At 38.1% G+C, this 21734-nt stretch overlaps 1 protein-coding gene and 1 pseudogene across 2 annotated transcripts; one reads left to right on the plus strand and one right to left on the minus strand.

The window, feature by feature from the left end:
- The first annotated feature begins 6142 nt into the window (after positions 1-6142).
- LOC147563791 (methionine aminopeptidase 2B-like) lies at positions 6143-18420 on the plus strand (annotated as a pseudogene). The gene is made up of 10 exons (XR_015234139.1): positions 6143-6247; positions 6861-6943; positions 7604-7642; positions 7746-7970; positions 8063-8154; positions 16986-17080; positions 17308-17404; positions 17715-17852; positions 17956-18173; positions 18259-18420. The product of XR_015234139.1 is annotated as a methionine aminopeptidase 2B-like (transcript).
- A 208-nt stretch (positions 18421-18628) lies between these two features.
- Positions 18629-21185, minus strand: LOC147563792 (receptor-like protein EIX2). Its single transcript, XM_086665099.1, has one exon. It carries the CDS (start codon positions 21150-21152, stop codon positions 18699-18701), a length of 2454 nt encoding a protein of 817 aa, XP_086521225.1. The 5' UTR covers positions 21153-21185; the 3' UTR covers positions 18629-18698.
- Positions 21186-21734: the final 549 nt, after the last annotated feature.

Raw genomic sequence — 21734 nt, forward strand, 5'->3', positions numbered from 1 at the left:
CATGATTCCGAATCCGAATTCTAAGCGCCCTGTTTTCTGATGCTGAATTGCTAATATTGTTTGTTGTGAAATCGTAGTTTAAGTGCATAAATGAGTTGTTTTCATAGTACGAAAATGTATTCCGAAGAAGGTTTATCTCTAGGAATTCCTTGGAAGTTCAGGAAGAAATGAAGAGTTTTTTGACCAGCTAAAAAAACTTGAGGCGCAACTCATGCTCCTTATTGGGTGTGAAAGGAGTGAGGTCCTTGCATAGATTTCAATATCATGCTTAATTTTCAACATTCTTGAAACCTTACATAGTAAGGTTAGGGCATGTTTGGGATGCGAAAAAGACTGTTTGCAAGTAACAATTCTTATATGTGATTTCTAGTAATCGTAATATCTCACTATACTGTACAATTTGGTGATTAAGATTGGTAGAGATTGATTCAGATTGATAGAAATCGGATGTGGCTTCTTATGAGTGGACCACAGGTGGGTACAACTCATCACATTGGACTTTTTGTTCAGAGTATGTCAGAAATTTCTTGTTCTCTGACACTACTTCCTATGTTTTAAGGAGTTGTTCTTGTGTACCAAATACTAAATTTGTGGCCAAACATGGTCTCACAGACCTCTTTGGTGATACACGTGAGTAATGTATCCTCCGTCAACATCTGACAGTGATAAATTAGTGATAGAACAAGAAAAATCCTAAGCATATTCCGGGAAGGAACACCTAAAAATTCCTCGAGATTTGGGACACAAATGAAGAGGAAATTGACAAATCAACCCCAGTTCCAGCCGTTGATTTGAGATTCCTCTCAAATTATTGGCGAAGAGCTGAAGAAATAGATTCATCACCCATTCCCATCTAATCAAGAACGAGACAAAGAGCCTAGAGCATGGGCCTCAAAATAGATGAAGCGGGAGTTTCAGTCAAAATAGTTCTACAGTGTCGCCGATCTATTAATTCAATTCATTGCCAAAAATAAGGTGTATCCCGCCGTTACCTTAAATTGACTTCCCGACCTCGAAGCTAATTTAGGGTAACGCCTAGTCTGCTTAGAATATCTCTTGCTAAATCAAAGACGTTCATTTGGATTCAAGTTTGGGATGACCTTAACTGTTAGGCTCACAATCAGTTTTCATCTTCCATATTGCATAGATAGTGAGTCTCATTCTCTTCCCACTCCTAGTCTCATACATTTTCCATCACAAACGTGTAGTAGTACAGATAGATAGAGCAAAGTGAAATCTCATTTAGATTTGTGAGACAATTCCAAATCAATAACCCTCCGGGAAGTTTTATAGGGCCTCCCCATTTTTGTTAAAAGGCCTCTCCATGAACAATTTCACTTGAGAAATAATCATTGAGGGGGGGCCTTTTAACAAAAATAGGGAGGCCCTATAAAATCTCCCTAACCCTTATACCATGTTAAATTTGTGGTAGTCCAATTCAAAACCAATAAGCTAATGAGGGGTGACTAGCTATTTTTGGTTTAGAGATCACCTTTTTTTTTCTACCCACGTGGGGCTATTTTTGGCTTGAAAAAATAGAAACTTCTCTGGCACTCTGACTGTCGCAATGAATAACATAATTATCTTGTTTCATACCAAGTTCTTTCTGCAATGAAGTTAGTTTTGGATGATGAGTTGCAGGCCTTACTTCTTCTAAATTCTTTACCAGATAGTTGGGAGACATTGGTGGTGTCTCTTAGCAATTCTGCTCCTGATGGCATAATGCGTATGAATCACGTAACAGGTAGTTTGTTGAATGAAGAAACAAGAAGGAAATCATCGTCAGACGAGTCTCATTCAGAGGCACTTGTTACAGAAAGACGGGGGAGAGGTAAAAGTAGAAAACCTCATAACCGTGATAAGTCAAGGGGGAGATCAAAACCAAAGAAAGAAGTTAGATGTTTTGGTTGTAGAAAAATGGGTCATTACAAGAGTGATTGCAGGAAACCAAAGAAGGAAAATAAAAAGGATGATGAAAAACAAGATAATGTTGCGGCAGTTGCCTCAGGTGATGACATTATCTTACTCTCAGGTTGTGGAGACACTTGCTTAAGTATGACTGAGTCAGAACCAGAAACAACATGGTTGGTTGACTCAGGTGCTTCGTATCATGCTATTCCATGTAAGGATTTCTTTAACTCTTACAGAACTGGTGACCTTGGCAAAGTCAGGACGGGAAACTTAGGTTTCTCGAAAATCGTAGGAATTGGAGAAGTGAAAATTGAGACGAGCACAGGGAGTACATTGATTCTGAAGAATGTGAGGCATATACCAGATCTTCGATATAACCTAATCTCTACCGGAGTATTAGATGATGAAGGGTACCACAGTCACTTTGGTGATGGAAAGTGGAAGCTCACAAAAGGGTCAATGGTGATAGCAAGAGGGAAGAAGTGTTGTACTTTATACAGGACTCAAGTAAAACTGTGTAAAGGAGAATTGAATGCAGTTGAAAAAAATTCTTCCACTGATCTTTGGCATAGAAGACTCGGGCACATGAGCGAGAAAGGACTTCAAATCCTTGCTAAACGACAAGACTTACCGAACGTAAAAGGTATAAATTTAAACACTTGTTCTCATTGTTTAGTAGGAAAGCAACATAGAGTTTCTTTTCAAAGGAATGCATCTGAAAGAAAATCCAGTGTTTTGGAGCTTGTTTATTCTGACGTTTGTGGACCTTTAAAGGTCAAAACACTTGGTGGTGCTTTGTATTTCGTTACTTTTATAGATGATGCTTCCAGGAAAGTTTGGGCATATGCCATAAAGACCAAAGATCAGGTACTTGCAGTTTTCAAGAATTTCCACAACATGGTAGAACGGGAGACAGGAAAATCATTGAAGTGCATTCGCACTGACAATGGAGGAGAATACATCGGGTCGTTTGAAGAGTATTGCAAAACCCATGGTATTCGACATGAACAGACAGTTCCCAAAACTCCACAACAAAATGGTGTAGCAGAACGCATGAATCGCACTATTGTGGAGAGGATCAGATGTATGCTCTCAGAAGCTAAGTTGCCTAAAAGTTTCTGGGGTGAAGCAATGCGTACTGCATGTTATCTGATCAATTTATCACCTTCAGCACCATTAGATGGAGATGTAGCTGAGAGAGTGTGGGCTGGGAAAGAAGTCAGTTATGAACACTTAAGGGTGTTTGGTTGCAGGGCTTTTGTGCATATACCTAAAGATCAAAGAGCAAAGCTTGATGATAAAGCCAAGCAATGCATCTTTTTAGGCTATGCAGATGAGAAATTCGGATACAGGTTATGGGATCCAGTCGATAAGAAGATTATTAGAAGTAGAGATGTGGTCTTTCTTGAAAATCAAACTATTGAGGACTTCGGGAAAGTTGAGAAGCATGAGAATTATAGTAATGATCTCATTGATCTAGATCCACATATCTCTTCTAAGGTTATGCATGATAATGCAGGTGAAGAACAAAATCATGAAGATGAAGCTCATGAAGATGTTCCTATGGGTGATGATGTTGAGCAAGGAATGGAAGTTCAACATGAACCACCAGCTGAATTGAGAAGATCGACTAGAGATAGAGCACCATCTACCAAGTATCCTCCACACGAGTATGTGATGGTTACAGATAGTGGAGAACCACAGTGTTATGAAGAAGCCATAGATGATAAACACAAAAAGGAGTGGTTGAAAGCTATGCAAGATGAGATTGAATCATTGCATAAGAACAACACTTTTAAGTTGGTTGAAAAACCTAAGAATAAGAAAATTCTTAAAAATAAGTGGGTTTTCAAAATCAAGACCGAAGAAAGAAATTCACAACCACGGTATAAGGCACGCCTAGTGGTGAAAGGATTTGGGCAGAAGAAGGGTATTGATTTTGATGAGATTTTCTCCCCGGTGGTGAAGATGTCCTCTATACGGTTAGTATTGGGATTGGCTGCAAGTATGAACCTAGAAATTGAACAACTAGATGTCAAGACCGCTTTCCTTCATGGTGACTTGGAGGAAGATGTGTATATGGAACAACCAACAGGGTTTGAAGTGAAAGGTAAGGAACACTTGGTTTGTAAGTTAGGGAAGAGTTTATATGGGCTGAAACAAGCACCAAGACAGTGGTACAAAAAGTTTGAATCATTCATGAAGGATCAAGGGTATCACAGGACGGCTTCAGATCATTGTGTTTTCGTTCATAAATTTCCTGATGGAGATTTGATTATACTTCTGCTTTATGTTGATGATATGTTGATTGTTGGTCAGGATGCTAATAAAATTAGCAGGTTAAAGAAGGAACTAAACAAGTATTTCGATATGAAAGACTTGGGTCCAGCAAAACAAATTCTTGGCATGCATATCTCTCGTGATAGGAAAGCTGGAAAACTTTGGCTATCACAAGAAAGATACATTGAGAAGGTTCTAGAAAGGTTCAATATGGACAAGACGAAACCAGTGAGTTGTCCATTAGCCAGTCACTTCAAGTTGACTCGTGATCAGTGTCCATCAACTAGAAGTGAGAAAGAAGAAATGGAGAAAATTCCTTATGCTTCAGCTGTAGGAAGCTTAATGTATGCAATGGTGTGTACAAGACCGGACATTGCATTTGCAGTTGGAGTAGTAAGCAGATTTCTTGCTAATCCAGGCAAAGAGCATTGGTTAGCAGTGAAGTGGATTCTAAAGTATCTTAGAGGTACGTCTAAAGCTCGTATATGTTTTGGTAATGATAAGCCAGTATTAGTCGGTTACACAGATGCAGACATGGCAGGAGATGTAGACTCTAAAAGGTCCACATCAGGCTACTTATTTACATTTTCAGGGGGAGCAGTGTCATGGCAATCTAAATTACAAAAGTGTGTAGCTTTATCTACTACAGAGGCAGAATATATTGCCATTACAGAATGTTGCAAGGAGATGTTATGGATGAAGAGATTGTTAGAAGAACTTGGTATGAAACAAGATAATTATGTTATTCATTGCGACAGTCAGAGTGCCATCCACCTCAGTAAGAATTCTAGTTTCCATTCAAAGTCCAAGCATATAAATGTGAGATACCAGTGGATCCAAGATGTTCTTGAAGAAAAGGTGTTGAAGATCGAGAAAATCCATACTGACGACAATGGTTCAGATATGATGACAAAACCATTACCCAAAGGCAAACATGAGCTACGTAGCAGTGTTGCAGGTTTGGGGATGGTAGGTCCCTCTTCATAAGTCGGGAGGGGGAGTTTGTTGGGGTCCCTCCTTATAATAAAAGGACTCCTAGTTGGAATAGGATTTCCCTTATTCCTTGTTTGGGGAAAAAGTTTCTATTTTTTCAAGCCTAAAAAGGAATTCCTATTTCTTTTGGTAAACCTCCCTATTTATCATTATAAAAGGAAATGAAAGGGAAGAGAATATACACAACAACTTCCAGAACAAAGAGAAGCCAGAGAAAGAGAGATTTCTGAAGTGGTTCTTTCAAGAGAGATTGAAAGAGCAGAATATTGGTTTGAAGAAAAGAAGATTATTAATCTTGTGAAGCAATTTAGTTTGTGGTTATCTTCTTCAACCTTTAGTAATCTAGGATTTGTTCAAATCCTAAGGAGTAAGAGATTTTATTTCTTTGTTTCTTTGTTCAGTTTATCCACCATAGGTTTGGTGAAGAGTTGTCCAAGAGTGTTTCTACACACCTTGAAGAATTGTGTAAACCATTATTTAATTATAGTGGAAGATTTCTGGACTAGGTCCCGTGGTTTTTTACCTTCTAGTTTGGAGGGGTTTTTTGCCACGTTAAATAATCTTGGTGTCTCTACTTTTACTTTCGCATCGTTTATCTTCCTATTCCTGAACAAGTTAATTAGGTTATTTTTCCTAACAATGTTTATTCAATAGTTGAGGGGTCAGTTTTGAATACTTAAATTTCAATGCTAAAAATTGTAAGACGCCAACTTTGATTCATTAGTAAATTACTACAAGTTGAAGAAGATCGACGGACTTCTCTTATAATAATAATTAAAGCATTTGAATTGTTATATCTTACTTTGGTTCTACTTGAGGTTTCTCTGTTTCAAGTTTAATGAGTGCTTTTGGTGATTGCTATATAGAAGACAAGTTCTGTCAAAAATATTAGTTTTACTTGTATTTGTCATAGATCGGGAGAAAAGGAAAGAAACGGGAGAAAAGGAAAGATAAAACAATGGTGGAAACTGGGGCCAACTCTGAAGTGGTTGAGGTAGAAGAAAATGTTGGGGTTTCTGCACAATTGGAAAGCTTGCTACTTGAACAACAAAATGATGTCTCGGTATGTATTTCTCGTGTATTTTTAGCATGAAAAACTAGTTTACAACCTAAAACCATCGCTTATCAATTATTAGTTATAGAAGGGGAATCCGTAGACAGTGAAACTTATCGAATTTTGCACTAACATCCATACGTTGTGGTGTTACGAAAAGAAATTCGTGATGGGGCTTCAAACCTATGTTTTAACACGCTAAAGAAAGTTAATTCAAGAATGTCTTATTGGCTGATGTCTTATTGGCTGCATGGTTTTATCCTTTTATTGCATACACGCATAGTAGTTATCCTTGCGCACTTTCTACCAATATCTTATACTACCTCAGGAAATATAGAATCGTTTCACGTGTGATTCATACTTTCATGTGATTATCTAATATTGAAAAAGTAACGGTCGCCCATTTGTCCATATCACAAACCTTAGGATTTGAGCAATTCCAATGCCCTTGTCATACCCTTTACCATATTTATAATTACAGCAGAGACATTTCGTAGTTTCGGATTTTTTCTGCATTTTTAATGACGTCTTCAAATTGCTTCTGATTCTATATACGACTATGAAAAAGGTTATACTGCAGACTTACTTTCTGTAAATAAAAAATTAAACACCGATTTTGTAGTTAGTAGAGGGAAATGCTAAGGCGCCCATTGAGAAGGACGATGATGGTGGGGAAGGCGATGGCTCATCATTAGGTGAATCACAAATTTAAACTTTATTTTCTCCTTTTTTAAATATCTCATTACTTTTTTTTCTTTCTAACTCCATCAAAGTATCTAGTCTTTCTCTCTATTCGCTTATCGTATATGTACACTATTTATAATTTTATACATTAGCAGTATATGTAAATACTTTTTACGTTTCTATATGTTGTTCTGTTGAGGAATTCACTTGAATACAGATTATGTGCCTTGGCAATTTGGATTAGTAAGTACATGTATATCACGCAACATAAGTCACTCTACACTAATGTCACTTAGAACATGTGTCGTCATTTTATGAGGTTCAGGTACTCACTCGTCTGCTGTTTGCATCTACGTCACTTTAGGGTATACCTTCTTTTATATGCAATTTCAAGCGGGTTATTTTGAGTTGTTTTGCTAAAGAATGAGTGCATTTTATACCATACACCATAACAAAAATTTCAATATAACTTAAAGCCTTCAACTAGAAATTTTTGTAGATTTTGACTGCTTAACTAGTTAATCCCTTAGAAATATTGTTATTATCCGTAACATCCGGAAATTAGGGAAAAATAAAACGGAAAATATGCAAATCTGTATATACACAGTTGCCTGAGATCTTATATTCTTATGTTTTTGAATTGTCTGACACTTGTTTTCTTACTAAATATGGGGAATATTCAGAAACTGTAAAGAGGAAAAAGAAGAAAAATAAAAGAAAGTAAGCAACTATTTCATTTGCCGGTTATTACCTTACTATCTGTTATCTAGACGTTTCTCTCACGCGGTAAAAGATATTTATAAATTCAGAACCATACTAACAGGAAGAAGACGGAACCTCTTCAGCAGACTGATCCTCCCTCAATCCCTGTAATTGAACTTTTCCCTTCTGGAAAGTTTCCTGAAGGTGAAACTCAGCAGTACAAAGATGAGTACGTAGAATTTATATTTCTTAATCTTCCGTTTTGTTACGCTTTTAGTTGGTCCAGATTATCTGAGAATGGTCTGCAAGCAGGCATTGCATTCCCTACAGGATGCTCATTAAACTGGTAATGATGCTTTTCCCATTCATTTCACTACAACAACTCAATAACTTTTGATTTTTTCTCAAATTGAATCACGAGTGATCTTGTAATTCCAGGGTTGCAGCTCATTGGACACCAAATTCTGGTGATAAAACAGCACTTCAGTATGATGATGTTATGAAGTTGGATTTCGGTACTCAAGTAGATGGTATTACTCAAACTTCTCTACTTCTTTCCATAATCAGTGTCTAAATTGAAGGAGTTGAAGGAGATGTCCTTCGACCAAGGTGACAATGCGAACAATTTGTCGGATAGGACAATTGATGTGGAAGATCATCAAGTCCGATTGATTTAGGGATCGTAGAGTTGTAGCTAGAGACCAACTACGATCGTCGAATTACGAAGTAATTCGCGGCTAACTTCGATCGGATCCTACAACGGGTTACACATAAGAGTGACAAATTGATCTAGGATATGACTAGTGGGAGTGAGATATAATCATGGGAGTGTCCCATAAACATATCTCATAGGCCTAAAAAGGAATTAGGCAAAGATAGTACAAAAAGGCCAAAAACAGGATTTTTGGGCCTAGACCGGTTCGGGTACTTCTAGGACTCGGATTGGGCTGAATTTTGGAGGGTTAGTTGCTGATATAATAAACATTATATCTGCCAATTTTCGTGGTGTTTGGACACCTCCTCCTTAGGGAATTGAGAAAATACCAATAGTTGCTATTTTCGACTATTTCCCTAAATCTTATTCTAAAGGGTGTTTTAGGAAACCTAAAAGGAGGTGGATTCTTATTAGGGTTCTATATAAACACTCTTAGGGCAGAGAATAAGGTGTGGAATTTCTCTCTAAGCTTTCTTACTCTACCACATCAAGTAGAGAGGAGAAAGTGAGCTAATTCCCATTACTATCTATCTAGTCAAAGAAGAAGGTGTTCTTCTTTTCCAACCACCATTGGTGTGCTAGCTATACAACAAGGTGGGAGATCAAATTGATTGCTCGTGTCCCAAGTAGAGGAGCTACACTTGAAGCTCTTGGTCTTCTTCAATCAATTCAACTAGTTCGAGGGAAAAGCGATTAAGGTAATCTACTATCTCCATTAGATTAATTACTAGTTTTGCATGTGATCCTGGGAATACTAGTGTAGACATTAGATGTCATATTTCCGCTATAAACACTAGTAGAAGGGTGTAAATCCCTACAATGGCGTCAGAGCCTCTTGCCATTAACTAGTTTTTGCTAAGAATCGAACTAATTAATATGCTTGATAGTTTGAAAATTGAGTTTATAAAAGTATTTTAAAAGGTGTTTTAAAAGGTATTTTTAACTCATAATTTGATAGGATTCAATAAATTTTCAAATTGAGAATCACATTGATGATTAAAAGTGTTTTAAAAGTCTCAATTTGATTGAATTTCAAACTAATCCATGCTTGATTAAATTGATAGTTATGTTTAAAAAGATTTTAAAACATAAAATTTGATTAATTTTGAATTGGATTCAAAGATTTTTCAAAATTGATTTCAAAATTGTTCTTTGAAAAATTTCAAAAACCTAGATTTTGATCCAAAATTGGTTTGATTAAGAGTTGTTTTTAAGTTTTGGAAACTTTTGAAAAACAAAATTTTGGAATTTTAGAATTTTAGAAGTGTTCTAAAAAGAGTAGTTTTGACTTTAGGAAGCTCTCAAAACAAATTTGAAAAAATTTAAAAGTTTCTAAAAGTTTTAAAATTTTTTTTTAGAAGTGTTCTAAAAGGAATTTCAAAAATTTAAGAAAAGTTTTAAAATTGGAAAATAGCAACTTAGAGTTGCATAAAAAAAAAAAATTTTTTTTTTCTTTTTGGAAACTAGGGTTTTGAAAAACCCTAGTGTCCGGCCAGGAAGCTTCCTGGCCGGACCGGAAGCTCCTGGATGCGTCCTCTGGACGCGTCCAGAGCAGCTGCTGAGACGCGTCTTGAAGACGCGACCAGCAGCTGCGACAGAAGCTTCTGGACGCGTCTTTGAGACGCGTCCAGAGCAGCTACTAAGGACGCGTCTTGAAGACGCGTCCAGGTCGCGTCTAAGACGCGACCAGCAGCTGCGAAGGAGCTTCCTGGACGCGTCTAGGATGCGTCCAGAGCACTCGACCAGACGCGTCTTGGAGACGCGTCTGGGAGGTTCTGGGTGTCTCGGACTAGTCCGAGACACCTAGTGCTGGTCCGGTCCAGTACCAGACACGTCTAGGACGCGTCTGGTACATGGACTAGCGTCCTGGCTCCGGCCAGGACGAGACCAGGCCTTGATAGGCCTCGGCCAGGACATGCCGGCCCTATGGGCCGTGCTATGTCCGGACCTTGTCCGAGCCCTTTTTGGGCTTGGGCCGGGACTTGTCTAGGACTTGTCCCGGGCTTTTTCGAGGTTTTTCGGACCACGAAAAGGGACCATCATTCGAGTGGGAGTTTTTGCCAAAATTTTTTCCGATTCCAACCAAATAATTCCAAAATCAATCCGGGCCATCCAATAGCCCAAAACGGATTTCTCTTTAAATTGATTTATGAAATCATTAAGAATCGAACCAATATTTTTTCCGAAATTGACCCGGGCTTTCTCGAGCCCAAAACGGAGTTTTTCTTAAAGATGATTTTCAAAATCATAAAAGATAAAACCGGAAAGCACCACTAGTAGAATTCTTCGAATTTAGACTTAAGGTCCGTAATGTGACATGTGATGTCAACAAAAGTATCGCCCAAGATAATCATGCATATATAATTCTTAGCCTTGATATATTATATGATTGCATGTGATGTGAATGCGGGAAACTAGTATGGCCATAGATTTATTTCTTTATTCTTGTTTTAAGCACGGATGGGTGCAAGCTTTGTAATTAATTTTAATTTCAAGTTTATACGATCTGCGAATCGTTAGAGTCTTGTAATTAGAGTTTAGGGTCTATGAGTCCATTGAAGAAACTCGAGGATGAAATCCAAAGGCGAGTGGGAGAAATCAATGGAGGTTCAAAGATGGCGATCTAAGACGAACCAAAAGGCGAAACAAGAAGAAAACCAAGGGTGATTAGATCTTCTAGGTTAGGGGCCATACTAGGATCCATGTCTGCTTGATTTACTTTCTCGCGCGCATTTACTTACTTATTTACGCTTTATGTCGTGGATGTTAGTTAGGCTAAATAGTTCACTATAACAAACGCCAGACTAGCGTAAAAGTCCCCAAAAGTAATCTTGAGTAATCGCCTATCCAGATTAAGACACTCGTTGCGCCCTTGTTCGAGGAAGGTGGGTCGGCCTTCGCAGAGTACCTCCTCTACCTTGGGACAATGCGGGTAGGTCTATAGAAGAGGCCTACACGTCTAAATGGTTCTACTCAACGAGATCAGCAAGAGAGTCTTGGATACTCGAGGCAAAAGGATAGATTAGTCATTCATTAATGAAATCTATCAACCAAGAGTCATAAGGTATGATCAGTGAAGTAGTTCGCTCACCCGGAACGATGGAGTCAAAGGGTAGGGCCTTCGTCCGCTTTACTTCGAAGAACTGGGGTCTTGGAATCACTTATTCAATCGGGGACGATTTTATATTGAATAATGTGGGAAAACTAATGTTTTTCAAAAACGATAACGAGTTTTAAAACTTTGCCATTTCTTTATGTAGTTTTAAGATGACACAAACGATTTCAACATTGAATCACACCTAAGGTAGGTGCTGATCCACTTCCTAGAATGGAAGAATGAATCCGAGAATAATTCTCAGATTCAAAAGGAAGGTCACTAGAATACCCAATCCCAATGTTGACTCATACAAGAGAAGGTCAAAAGCCATTTGCAAGCAATCGTATAACATTCTCTTTGGAAGAATAATGAATGCTAGCATAACCATTAAGACAAACTGAGGAAGAATTTCCCACAGAAGTCATAAATGGAGAGGTACGAGACCTCCAAGGCAATCTGAAAGTCATCCTAACGGAAGACAACAGAATACATCTATCACCCAATTCAATATTGATTGAACAAAGATAGATAAGACCTTAGATGAGTCACTCAGGTTGTTACAAACAAACTGAGCAGAACATACGGGAATATCCAGTCTAAGAAAGGTTCTTGAGATTTGGTACAAAGAATCTAAGAAATAGATTCAAAAGGGCAAAATGATCAGTCAAGTGAGACAAACATTTGATCAAAGAAAAGCAGCTACCGAGTACATGATCAAGAGTATTTCTCATTACTGTGAATATTTCTGAACAATGGCTAGACCATTTAAAAGGAAACTACCTTTAGCACCTGGAGGACAAAAGGAATGGAATTATGAATTCCGATTCCGTATCCTTGTTAACAAAGTTAAAAACAAGTATCGTAAAATTCCTTCATCAGGTATTTAAGACCAGATGAGCGGCTCAGTGGGAGCTCAAGGAAATCACATACTTGACTAAAAGAAGTAAAGATCCAAGAGGGAGCAGAAGCAGTAATGCTAGGGATGCTGAAAGGGATCGAAGTCTTCTTTTAGACACTGATCTAGCTTAGAACTTAATAGTGATTATTTTGTTCTTCTAGAAACGTCTGATGTTTTAAACCAGTGATAAAATTAACTGAAGGTTAACATTGATAATGGCTAAAATCAAGAGATTCAAACTCATTAAACTTCAGCATTGTCAATTGGGTCTTAAGGACTAATTGACAAAGTCACCCTTTTCAAAAGGCATAAGGACTAGTAATCTATTAGGACTCATACGGTGTTATGCAGACCTATAAGTTTACTTGCAGAAGCTAACGAGAGAAACTTCAAATACGTACTCTGACAACTTCATGAAGTATGGAAACGTACAAATCATAAAGTATAAGTCAGAATGTTTGAAAGGTTCAAACAAAGTACAAACCGAAGTAAAGAATCACTTTAACAAGATAGTGAAAACTTGATTCAAACACTTGATAACCATCAAAGGAGTTGAGAAACAGTTTCCCAACTCTGCTCCATGGAACACATCCGACGGATGGTGGATTCAGTGGGAGCAATCGAACATTGCTATGCATAATTCGATCAAAGATGAGTTTAAGCCAGTCTTCCGAATATTTTGGGACATATTCTATAAACGATTGTTTTCACACTTACCAAAATTCCGTCTAAAGCTAAATTTGTAAAAGCATTACAAAACTAGCTAATATCTGACGCAATTTCTTTTTTAAAAAGAAATTTGGGCTTCTTCCATAACCAATCAAGAGAACAAAGTGTTTGTTGCTCATGATAGTATTCTTCTAATAATTAGCACACCTAGTAGTCTGAGAGAAAACACTAATTATTACAAGAATAAGTGGGAGAAAAGTACAAGTCGATTTAATTCGATCATGAGAAAAATCATGGAGGGTCATGAAGAACAATCATGAAACTTGTACAAGTCGATTAAATTCGACCGGCTCCTCGGAAAAGGAAAGGTTAAAGACATGATCTAATAAACCCACCGCACAAAAGCGAATGTCATTCGCCGGAGAACTCTCAAAACAAGTGAAAGTGTCTCTAAAGGAATATCTCAAAGTAGTTGAGAAAATTCCAAATTGTTGTTCAAAAGCCCTAAAAGGTCAAATCTCAAAGACACAGAAAATAAAGGTTATTTCTGAAGAGATAAAAGACCTGCGCAGAAACGGAAACTGACTCTAGATTTTGGCTAGAACCCAAAATCATCGTGGAATCCATATCTCGTCAAGACATGAAGCTTGATAATTTAAGTCAACAAAAGACCTAAATTGGTTTTCCAAAATAGAAAACTGAGAAGGATGGAAACATTCGTGTTTCCCGAAACGAGACAAGAAGAATAAAGATTCTTCCAATCAAGTTATGTCCACAAGCATGCTTCAGAAATCTATCGACGGATTAAAAGCACGCAAGAGTTAGAATCTTCGATTCAAAAGGCAATCAGAGAAATTTGATTCCTGGAGAATGAAGAAAATCTTGAATCACGAGTTTCAAGAAGGTAAGTGGGAGTAAACAAACCTTCCGGGTCCGTATGCAGAGTACATACAAAAGATTGAGTACGACATAAGGTGTTGTATAACAGTAACGAACTGACTCAATAAAGGACCACACACAAAAGGATAAAATGCCATTTTGGGCATCTGAAGATCTATAAGCATAGATCAAAAGGATGATAGGATTAGAGAGACTCAGTACGCTGAGATGCTTGAGATCCGAAACAGAAAATCTAAGACTCGGAAAGTCTAAAAGAATTTCGACCCAAAAACTCATGACAGAGGGCGTTGCAAAACTCGGAGTCTAAAAGACACCGATGAGCTAGCACGCATGAGAGAGACATTTATGTTCGAAAACATAAAGTCAATCATGCTGGACATGATTAGCATTTAAACATCCGAATTCGGATTGGAAAACCGAAACACTACTTAGTACATCCTAGAAGGCTAAAGGATGAAGTAGTACAAAGTTGAACATGTCATCGTAGCAAACTTCCAGACATGGAAGGAAAGTAGGCTAAAAGTGTTTTAAGCCGGGAACTGTTGCAAATACTACACAAAGAATTAAAGGCCTTAACTCTAGTAAAGATTACTAGATATTATCAAGGTTGAAGATAGTAATCTTCAAATTAATTGATAATAAGCAAAGTTTAAAACCGACTACCACGGTAGTCAAACTAAACTGTCACCTAAGACATAGTATGAGATTCATACACAGTCTAAGGCATGAGGTGTAATTTTAAACCTCGACAAGTAAAACTGAGTGGGTAAAAGGAGTTTTACGGAAGAGGCTCGGATTTACAACTCTCGTTATCAGAAATAATAAGAATTATTTCACCAGTCGTCTAAACTTGGTTTAGTGTTTAAACGACAGTCCATCGATAATAAAACGTTCCGAATAGGTTTGTCAGATACGTGATCTGATGAATGAAACCCTATTAAGTGAACTTGGAATATTTATTATCAAAAATCCCTGGTCCAGGTCATTGCATGGACAACAATGACTCACGAAGACTAGCACGGGAGTCGATGGGTTAGCGCAGTTTCATGGGCTATAGGAATAGTATATTCTATTCGACTACGTGGGTGTATAAAAGGTTTATACACTGGATAACCCTCAAATGAGAAGTACATCATTCGTGATGAACGTCAATACTTCTCATAAAGACAATTGGAGAGATTCCTCAAAACATGAGTGCTCCACTCATCTTATGTAAGGAATGCCCGACTTTGCTTCCGTTAAACGCCGCGCCGTAAAAGGAGGTTATAAAGACGGATACTGGGAAGGACAGGATAGACATGAAGTTAAGTGGGAGCGCAAGAATGGATTGTGTCACCCTAATCACATTAGGTACAAAGTGTCTCAAGGCCACTTGATGAGTAGCAACTGAAAATGCGTGGCCGCGCTCAAACGGATTAAAAGTTAATCGTTTGTCTTTTACAGTTGTACTCGGATATCAAGAAAGTCTGAATGATGTGACGTATCAGATGGGATACTAAATTGACACGGGAATCGAGGCATTGCACTTGTTCTAAGTCCAAGTGGGAGTCTGAAGGAGTTGAAGGAGATGTCCTTCGACCAAGGTGACAATGCGAACAATTTGTCGGATAGGACAATTGATGTGGAAGATCATCAAGTCCGATTGATTTAGGGATCGTAGAGTTGTAGCTAGAGACCAACTACGATCGTCGAATTACGAAGTAATTCGCGGCTAACTTCGATCGGATCCTACAACGGGTTACACATAAGAGTGACAAATTGATCTAGGATATGACTAGTGGGAGTGAGATATAATCATGGGAGTGTCCCATAAACATATCTCATAGGCCTAAAAAGGAATTAGGCAAAGATAGTACAAAAAGGCCAAAAACAGGGTTTTTGGGCCTAGACCGGTTCGGGTACTTCTAGGACTCGGATTGGGCTGAATTTTGGAGGGTTAGTTGCTGATATAATAAACATTATATCTGCCAATTTTAGTGGTGTTTGGACACCTCCTCCTTAGGGAATTGAGAAAATACCAATAGTTGCTATTTTCGACTATTTCCCTAAATCTTATTCTAAAGGGTGTTTTAGGAAACCTAAAAGGAGGTGGATTCTTATTAGGGTTCTATATAAACACTCTTAGGGCAGAGAATAAGGTGTGGAATTTCTCTCTAAGCTTTCTTACTCTACCACATCAAGTAGAGAGGAGAAAGTGAGCTAATTCCCATTACTATCTATCTAGTCAAAGAAGAAGGTGTTCTTCTTTTCCAACCACCATTGGTGTGCTAGCTATACAACAAGGTGGGAGATCAAATTGATTGCTCGTGTCCCAAGTAGAGGAGCTACACTTGAAGCTCTTGGTCTTCTTCAATCAATTCAACTAGTTCGAGGGAAAAGCGATTAAGGTAATCTACTATCTCCATTAGATTAATTACTAGTTTTGCATGTGATCCTGGGAATACTAGTGTAGACATTAGATGTCATATTTCCGCTATAAACACTAGTAGAAGGGTGTAAATCCCTACATAAATACCAGTTCTAAACTAGTCGAGGTGGCCGAAACAACAAGGCAGAAGGAATTAGAAATACTCCGTAGTTCTTTAGGTGCCAACCACGCCATGAGCCACAACCATCATTGGAGAACTATATTAGTAGGCTGTCGCTTTGGGGAAACCAAAAATGGTTCCGGGGTATCCAAGATTCCCCACCACTGTCTTGATACTCCCAGCCCCCACCGCCACTTCTTCTCTTCACACGGGCAAGGGTCGCTGCTGGATTGCCACTGTCGGCGACCCTCCAAAAAAAGATCTTCTGTCGGTTAGTGGTGGTGGTGGGATGGGAGGAGGAAGAACTCAATGTTTTTTTTGGAGGGTCGGAGGAAGTGACAGTCTGTCGGTGACCTTTGCCACCGTGAAGAGAATAAGTGGTGGTGGGGGCATCCAACTTGGTAAATCAGATTTTCCCACCCAAGTCTTGCATGCCACACCACCATTTTTTGTTTCCCTAAGCCGTGGCCACATTAGTATCATACACGACTTGTATCCCAAGATGTAGGCATATTATATATGAACTAAGAGTTGATATTCTTAAAAAATTTCAGGACATATAGTGGACTGTGCATTTACACACGCATTTAATCCCATGTTCGATCCACTTCTTGAGGTGTCACGAGAGGCAACAAATACTGGAGTCAAGGTACTTCTTTTTGCCATATTTTTTTCTCCTCTTGGACCTTGATGGCCAGTTTAGTATAGAAGATGCTCTGTTATTTCATCATTTGCTATCACATCCTATTGAAATTCAACTGTCATTGTTAATCAGTTATCCTCGATGAGGTGAAAATAAGTATGTTCTGCTGCAGATTAATATTTATATGCCATTTGTTTAATCGTTTTCTAGCTCTTTTAACATTAATTTTTTAGGAAGCTGGAATAGATGTACGCCTTTGTGATGTTGGTGCTGCAATCTAAGAGGTCATGGAGTCATATGAGGTTGAAATCAATGGGAAGATGTTTCAAGGTATGTTTGCTCCATTAATATCTCTCTCGCACTCGCAACACAATTGTAGCTCGGCAGCACCTATGCCGGACTAAGTCCGGGTTAGACACCACAGGGGAGCCAGGTCTACGATAACTCTCCCTCAACATAGTCTTTGACAGAGGGAGTTAGGAAGAGACAGGATTCGAACCCTAGACTTCATGGGCAGACAAACCTGGCTCAGTAATTAAACCACTCAATCAGCCTACGATTGTCTGTTGCTATTTTCTTGTGTTTAATATGTCAAATGGCTTATCCTTTTTGTATACAATTTTATGTTTTTATGTTGCAGTACAAAGCATTCGGAATGGACATAACATAGGAAGCTATCAGATTCATTCTGATAAATCTGTCCCCATTGTTAAAGGAGGTGAGCAAACAAAAATGGAGGAAGGCGAATTCTTCGCTATTGAAACATTTGGATCAACCGGTAACCTCCATTTCTATTCAATGAAGTTATCTGAAAAACTGGATCTTTTTTTGCCTGTCGAGTAATTAAATATATTTTTTTCGTGTTAATGTCTAAATCGCAGGTAAAGGATATGTTAGAGAAGATGTAGAGTGTAGTATCTACATGAAAAATTTCGATGTTGGACATGCACCACTAAGGCTGCCCTGATCGAAGCAACTGCTTGCCACAATAAACGAGAATTTCTCAACGTTGGCATTTTGTAAACGTTATTTAGATCGCCTCGGTGAAACGAAATATTTGATGGGGTTAAAAAACTTGTGTGACACTGGCATTCTTCAGGTATTACTACTAAATCAAATCGAACTGCAACTTTTCATATTATTTGAACAGTTGGAATGAACATCAATACTTTTTCGTGTTACAGCCATGCCCTCCTCTATGCCATATCAAGGGTAGCTATGTATCTCAGTTTGAGCATACCATATTACTTCGTCCGACTTGCAAAGAAGTCATATCTAGGGGTGATGATTATTAATCTTCTGAGTTCTGTCTAGGGTTTGTGAGGCAAACTTCGAAACACGAATTGATTTGGTAGGTATGTTTAATGTTTCATCTCTTTAGTTGTTGTTGTTGTAGTCTTGTACAAGTAAGATTTAGTGTAACTGAATTTTGAGTTGAGTGTTGAATTGCTAGACCTGATGATCGTCAAAGTCGATCCTCAAGTCTATAGGAGGCCTATTGTATACGTATTTTATGTCAATGATCATATATTTAAGGAAGAACCAAACGGAGCCTGAAATAAAGTTTATATCTTTTTTATTATCACAAACAAGTAACTGACAGCAGACTAACGACGGAGAGATTTCATCTTTGCATCAAACAACCACAAAGTTTATAAATTATATCATCTACGAACGCAAAATAAGTATATCTCCAAGACTTGTTTACCAGTAAAACACCCCACAAACACCAAAAACCTACCACGAATCCAAACGGTAGGCCCATATAAAACCATTTCATTGCAAACCAATCTTCATTGTCTTCTGTTGATCTTTCACCATTACTATTAGGTGCTCCAGGTTGTTCATCTCCGTCACAGTTTTTTAGCGGAGGACCACAGAGATCATGGTTTCCCACATAGCTCAACTCAGAAAAGCTCTGAAGTTGGGTACCTAAAGGAATTTCTCCTGACAAGTTATTATATGACAGATTCAAATAACTTAGAAAATTTAAATTCACTATAGTTTGAGGAATTAAACCCGATAGACTGTTGTACGACAAATCAAGTGATTCCAGTGAACCTAAAAGACCAATTCTGTTTGGGATTTTTCCTGTAAAATGATTCTTAGCTAAGTTGAGAATTTGCAATCCAAAGAGATTTGTTAATTCTTCCGGGATCTCTCCATATAAATTGTTGTCTGATAGGTCAATTCCGGCAACAAGTTCAAGCAAACTGCTGCCGTATAATAATTTTTGACCTTTGACATCAAATTCTATTTTTTGTATAAAAGCGCTAAAAGAGTTCATACGAGATGATGGGGTTCTTTTCGAAACCATTCTAGTAAAATTGCTAAAGCATCTTGGTATTGATCCCGATATATTGTTATGACCAAGATCCATTATTTGAAGCATAGTGAGGTAACACAATTCTCTAGGAATTCCGCCAAGAAACTTATTTGAATGTAGTCGTAGAACGACGAGTTCTTTAAGGCTTTCTCCTATCCATGTTGGTATCCCGCCCGTGAGTCTATTCTCACCAAGATCAATCATCTTCAATTCGGTACAATTTCGCAAAGAAGGCAATTCTCCATAGAGAGAATTGTTCTGCAAATGCAACGCTTGAAGTTCACGTAGAGAGCCCATAGAAGTTGGAATTTCCCCTGTTATGTTGTTGTTGTTGAAACTTAATTGAAGCAAAGATCTCCAATGAAACCAACAATCAGGAATTTCTCCGGACAGGAGATTTTCCGAAAGTTCAAGGGTAATCAACTTCATATCTTCTACAGGACTACATAGTAAGGCAGAAATGGGTCCTGAAAAGGAATTCTTCGAAAGATGAAGTCTTAGGATATTAGAAGATATAAGAGGTAAGTTACCTGTGAACCGGTTTGAGTTCAAGTAAATTGAACCTTTGTAAGCACTCTTCAACAACAATTTTGACAAATCTCCCTCAATTTGATTGTGTGATATATTTGAAATGGATAATGTGGAAGACATATTCCAAAACCAACTAGGAACAAACCCAGAAATTCGTGCGTTAGAAATGTCCAAGTCCTCAATATGTTTTTGGGTTCTAAGCCATTGAGGAATTCGACGTCCTACCGAACAATTTCTCATTAATGCTATTGTAAGTTGAAAAGGGGGAACCCAGTCTTGCCTCAAGTTTAAAACCAATGAACTTATGTCTAAGATGTCTAGTTTCGTGAGATTGGCTAAGTGAGCTTCAATAAGAAAACCTTCAAGTGTATTACCGGAAATTTGTAAACTTTCTAAATTCGAAAGATGCCCCAGACTTTCTGGCAAAGACCCAGTCAACTTGTTATCACGAAGATCCAACCCTGTCAACGACGAAAATTTTCCCAACCATATAGGAATTGAACCAGAGAGCGCGTTACCCCAAAGATATAGTTCGGTTAGATTCTTAAGACACCTAGTTGAGTTTCTTAAGAATCCAAACATCTCTCCTTCAAGTTTGTTTTTGGACAAATCTAAAATCTCCAAGTTGCAAAGATTTCCCAAGGTTCTTGGTATTTCTTTTTCCAACTTATTATAACTCAAATCAAGGTGGTTAAGACGCGAAAGATCTCCCCAGGTTCTTGGTATTTCTCCTTCCAACTCATTCACACTCAAATCAAGGTCGTTAAGACGCGAAAGATTTCCCAAGGTTCTTGGTATTTCTCCTTCCAACTCATTCCAACTCAAATCAAGTTGGTTAAGACGCGAAAGATTACCGAGTTGAGGAGGAAGCTTGCCAGTAAAACCAGCAGAGGCTAGATTTAGATACCTTAAATTTCCAAGTGAACCCAAGAAAGGTGGTATTTCAATCTTCCCAAAATTGTTGTAACTTAAGTCTAAGTAAATCAAATGTTTCAACTCCAACAGAGAAGGATTTAGTTTACCACTTAAGTTGAAACTTCCAAGATCAAGTTCAATGACATAATTTTCAATTTTGTTAGAATTACACGTTACTCCATTCCATTCGCAACAATCTTTGCCGTTCCAAGTATAGAGATAATTTGAAGGATCTCTCTGATCATGTTTGAAGTTGAGAAGAGCTTTTCTCTCTCTTGGATTACAACCCATAGTGAAGATATTCATGTCCAGTGTGGATTGAAGTACAGTAAGAAAGAAAACAAGGAACATCAATTTGAACTCCATGATTTGGTAGAATAAACTTGAGGAAAAACTTCTTATGAAATCTCTCAGAGACAGAGTGACAATAAATATAAGGGTTAATTACATTCCACCCCCCTAAAGATGACTAATCCACCAAAATGGTATCCTAAAGTTTGCAAGTTTCCAATTTGACCTCATTTTTCATTTTTCCGCCAGTCAACTATAACAATTAACTTTCTTTACATTCTTACCCTTACTCTAAACAATGTTTCCTCCCTATCCCTCTCTCTTTTCCTTTGTCGAAGAAGGGCCGCTGGCCAATGGTCGACCACCATCTTCGGGGATCCTTTAACAAAAAAAGAGTAAGTTTTTCGTTCCCTTCTCCTTCTGCCTCTCTTCATATTCCACCACCACCACCACAAATCACAACAACCACCACCACAAATCATCATCATAAAAAATTGTGGCATCAGATGAAGTTGGGGATCTTCTAAAACCCAGTTTTCACTTTAGACCTCGTAAAAACTGGCTCAATGGTAATTAACTACTTAACTCTAATACCCA

The sequence above is a fragment of the Eschscholzia californica genome, unplaced genomic scaffold (genome assembly GCF_041429995.1).
Source record: "Eschscholzia californica isolate CP2 unplaced genomic scaffold, dmEscCali1.0.p SCAF_1, whole genome shotgun sequence".
In the NCBI taxonomy this organism is placed as follows: Eukaryota; Viridiplantae; Streptophyta; class Magnoliopsida; order Ranunculales; family Papaveraceae; genus Eschscholzia; species Eschscholzia californica.

What these genes read in the sequence shown, in the direction of transcription:
- LOC147563792 (XM_086665099.1), bottom strand. Translation starts at nt 21,152, where the DNA reads ATGAATATCTTCACTATGGGTTGTAATCCAAGAGAGAGAAAAGCTCTT.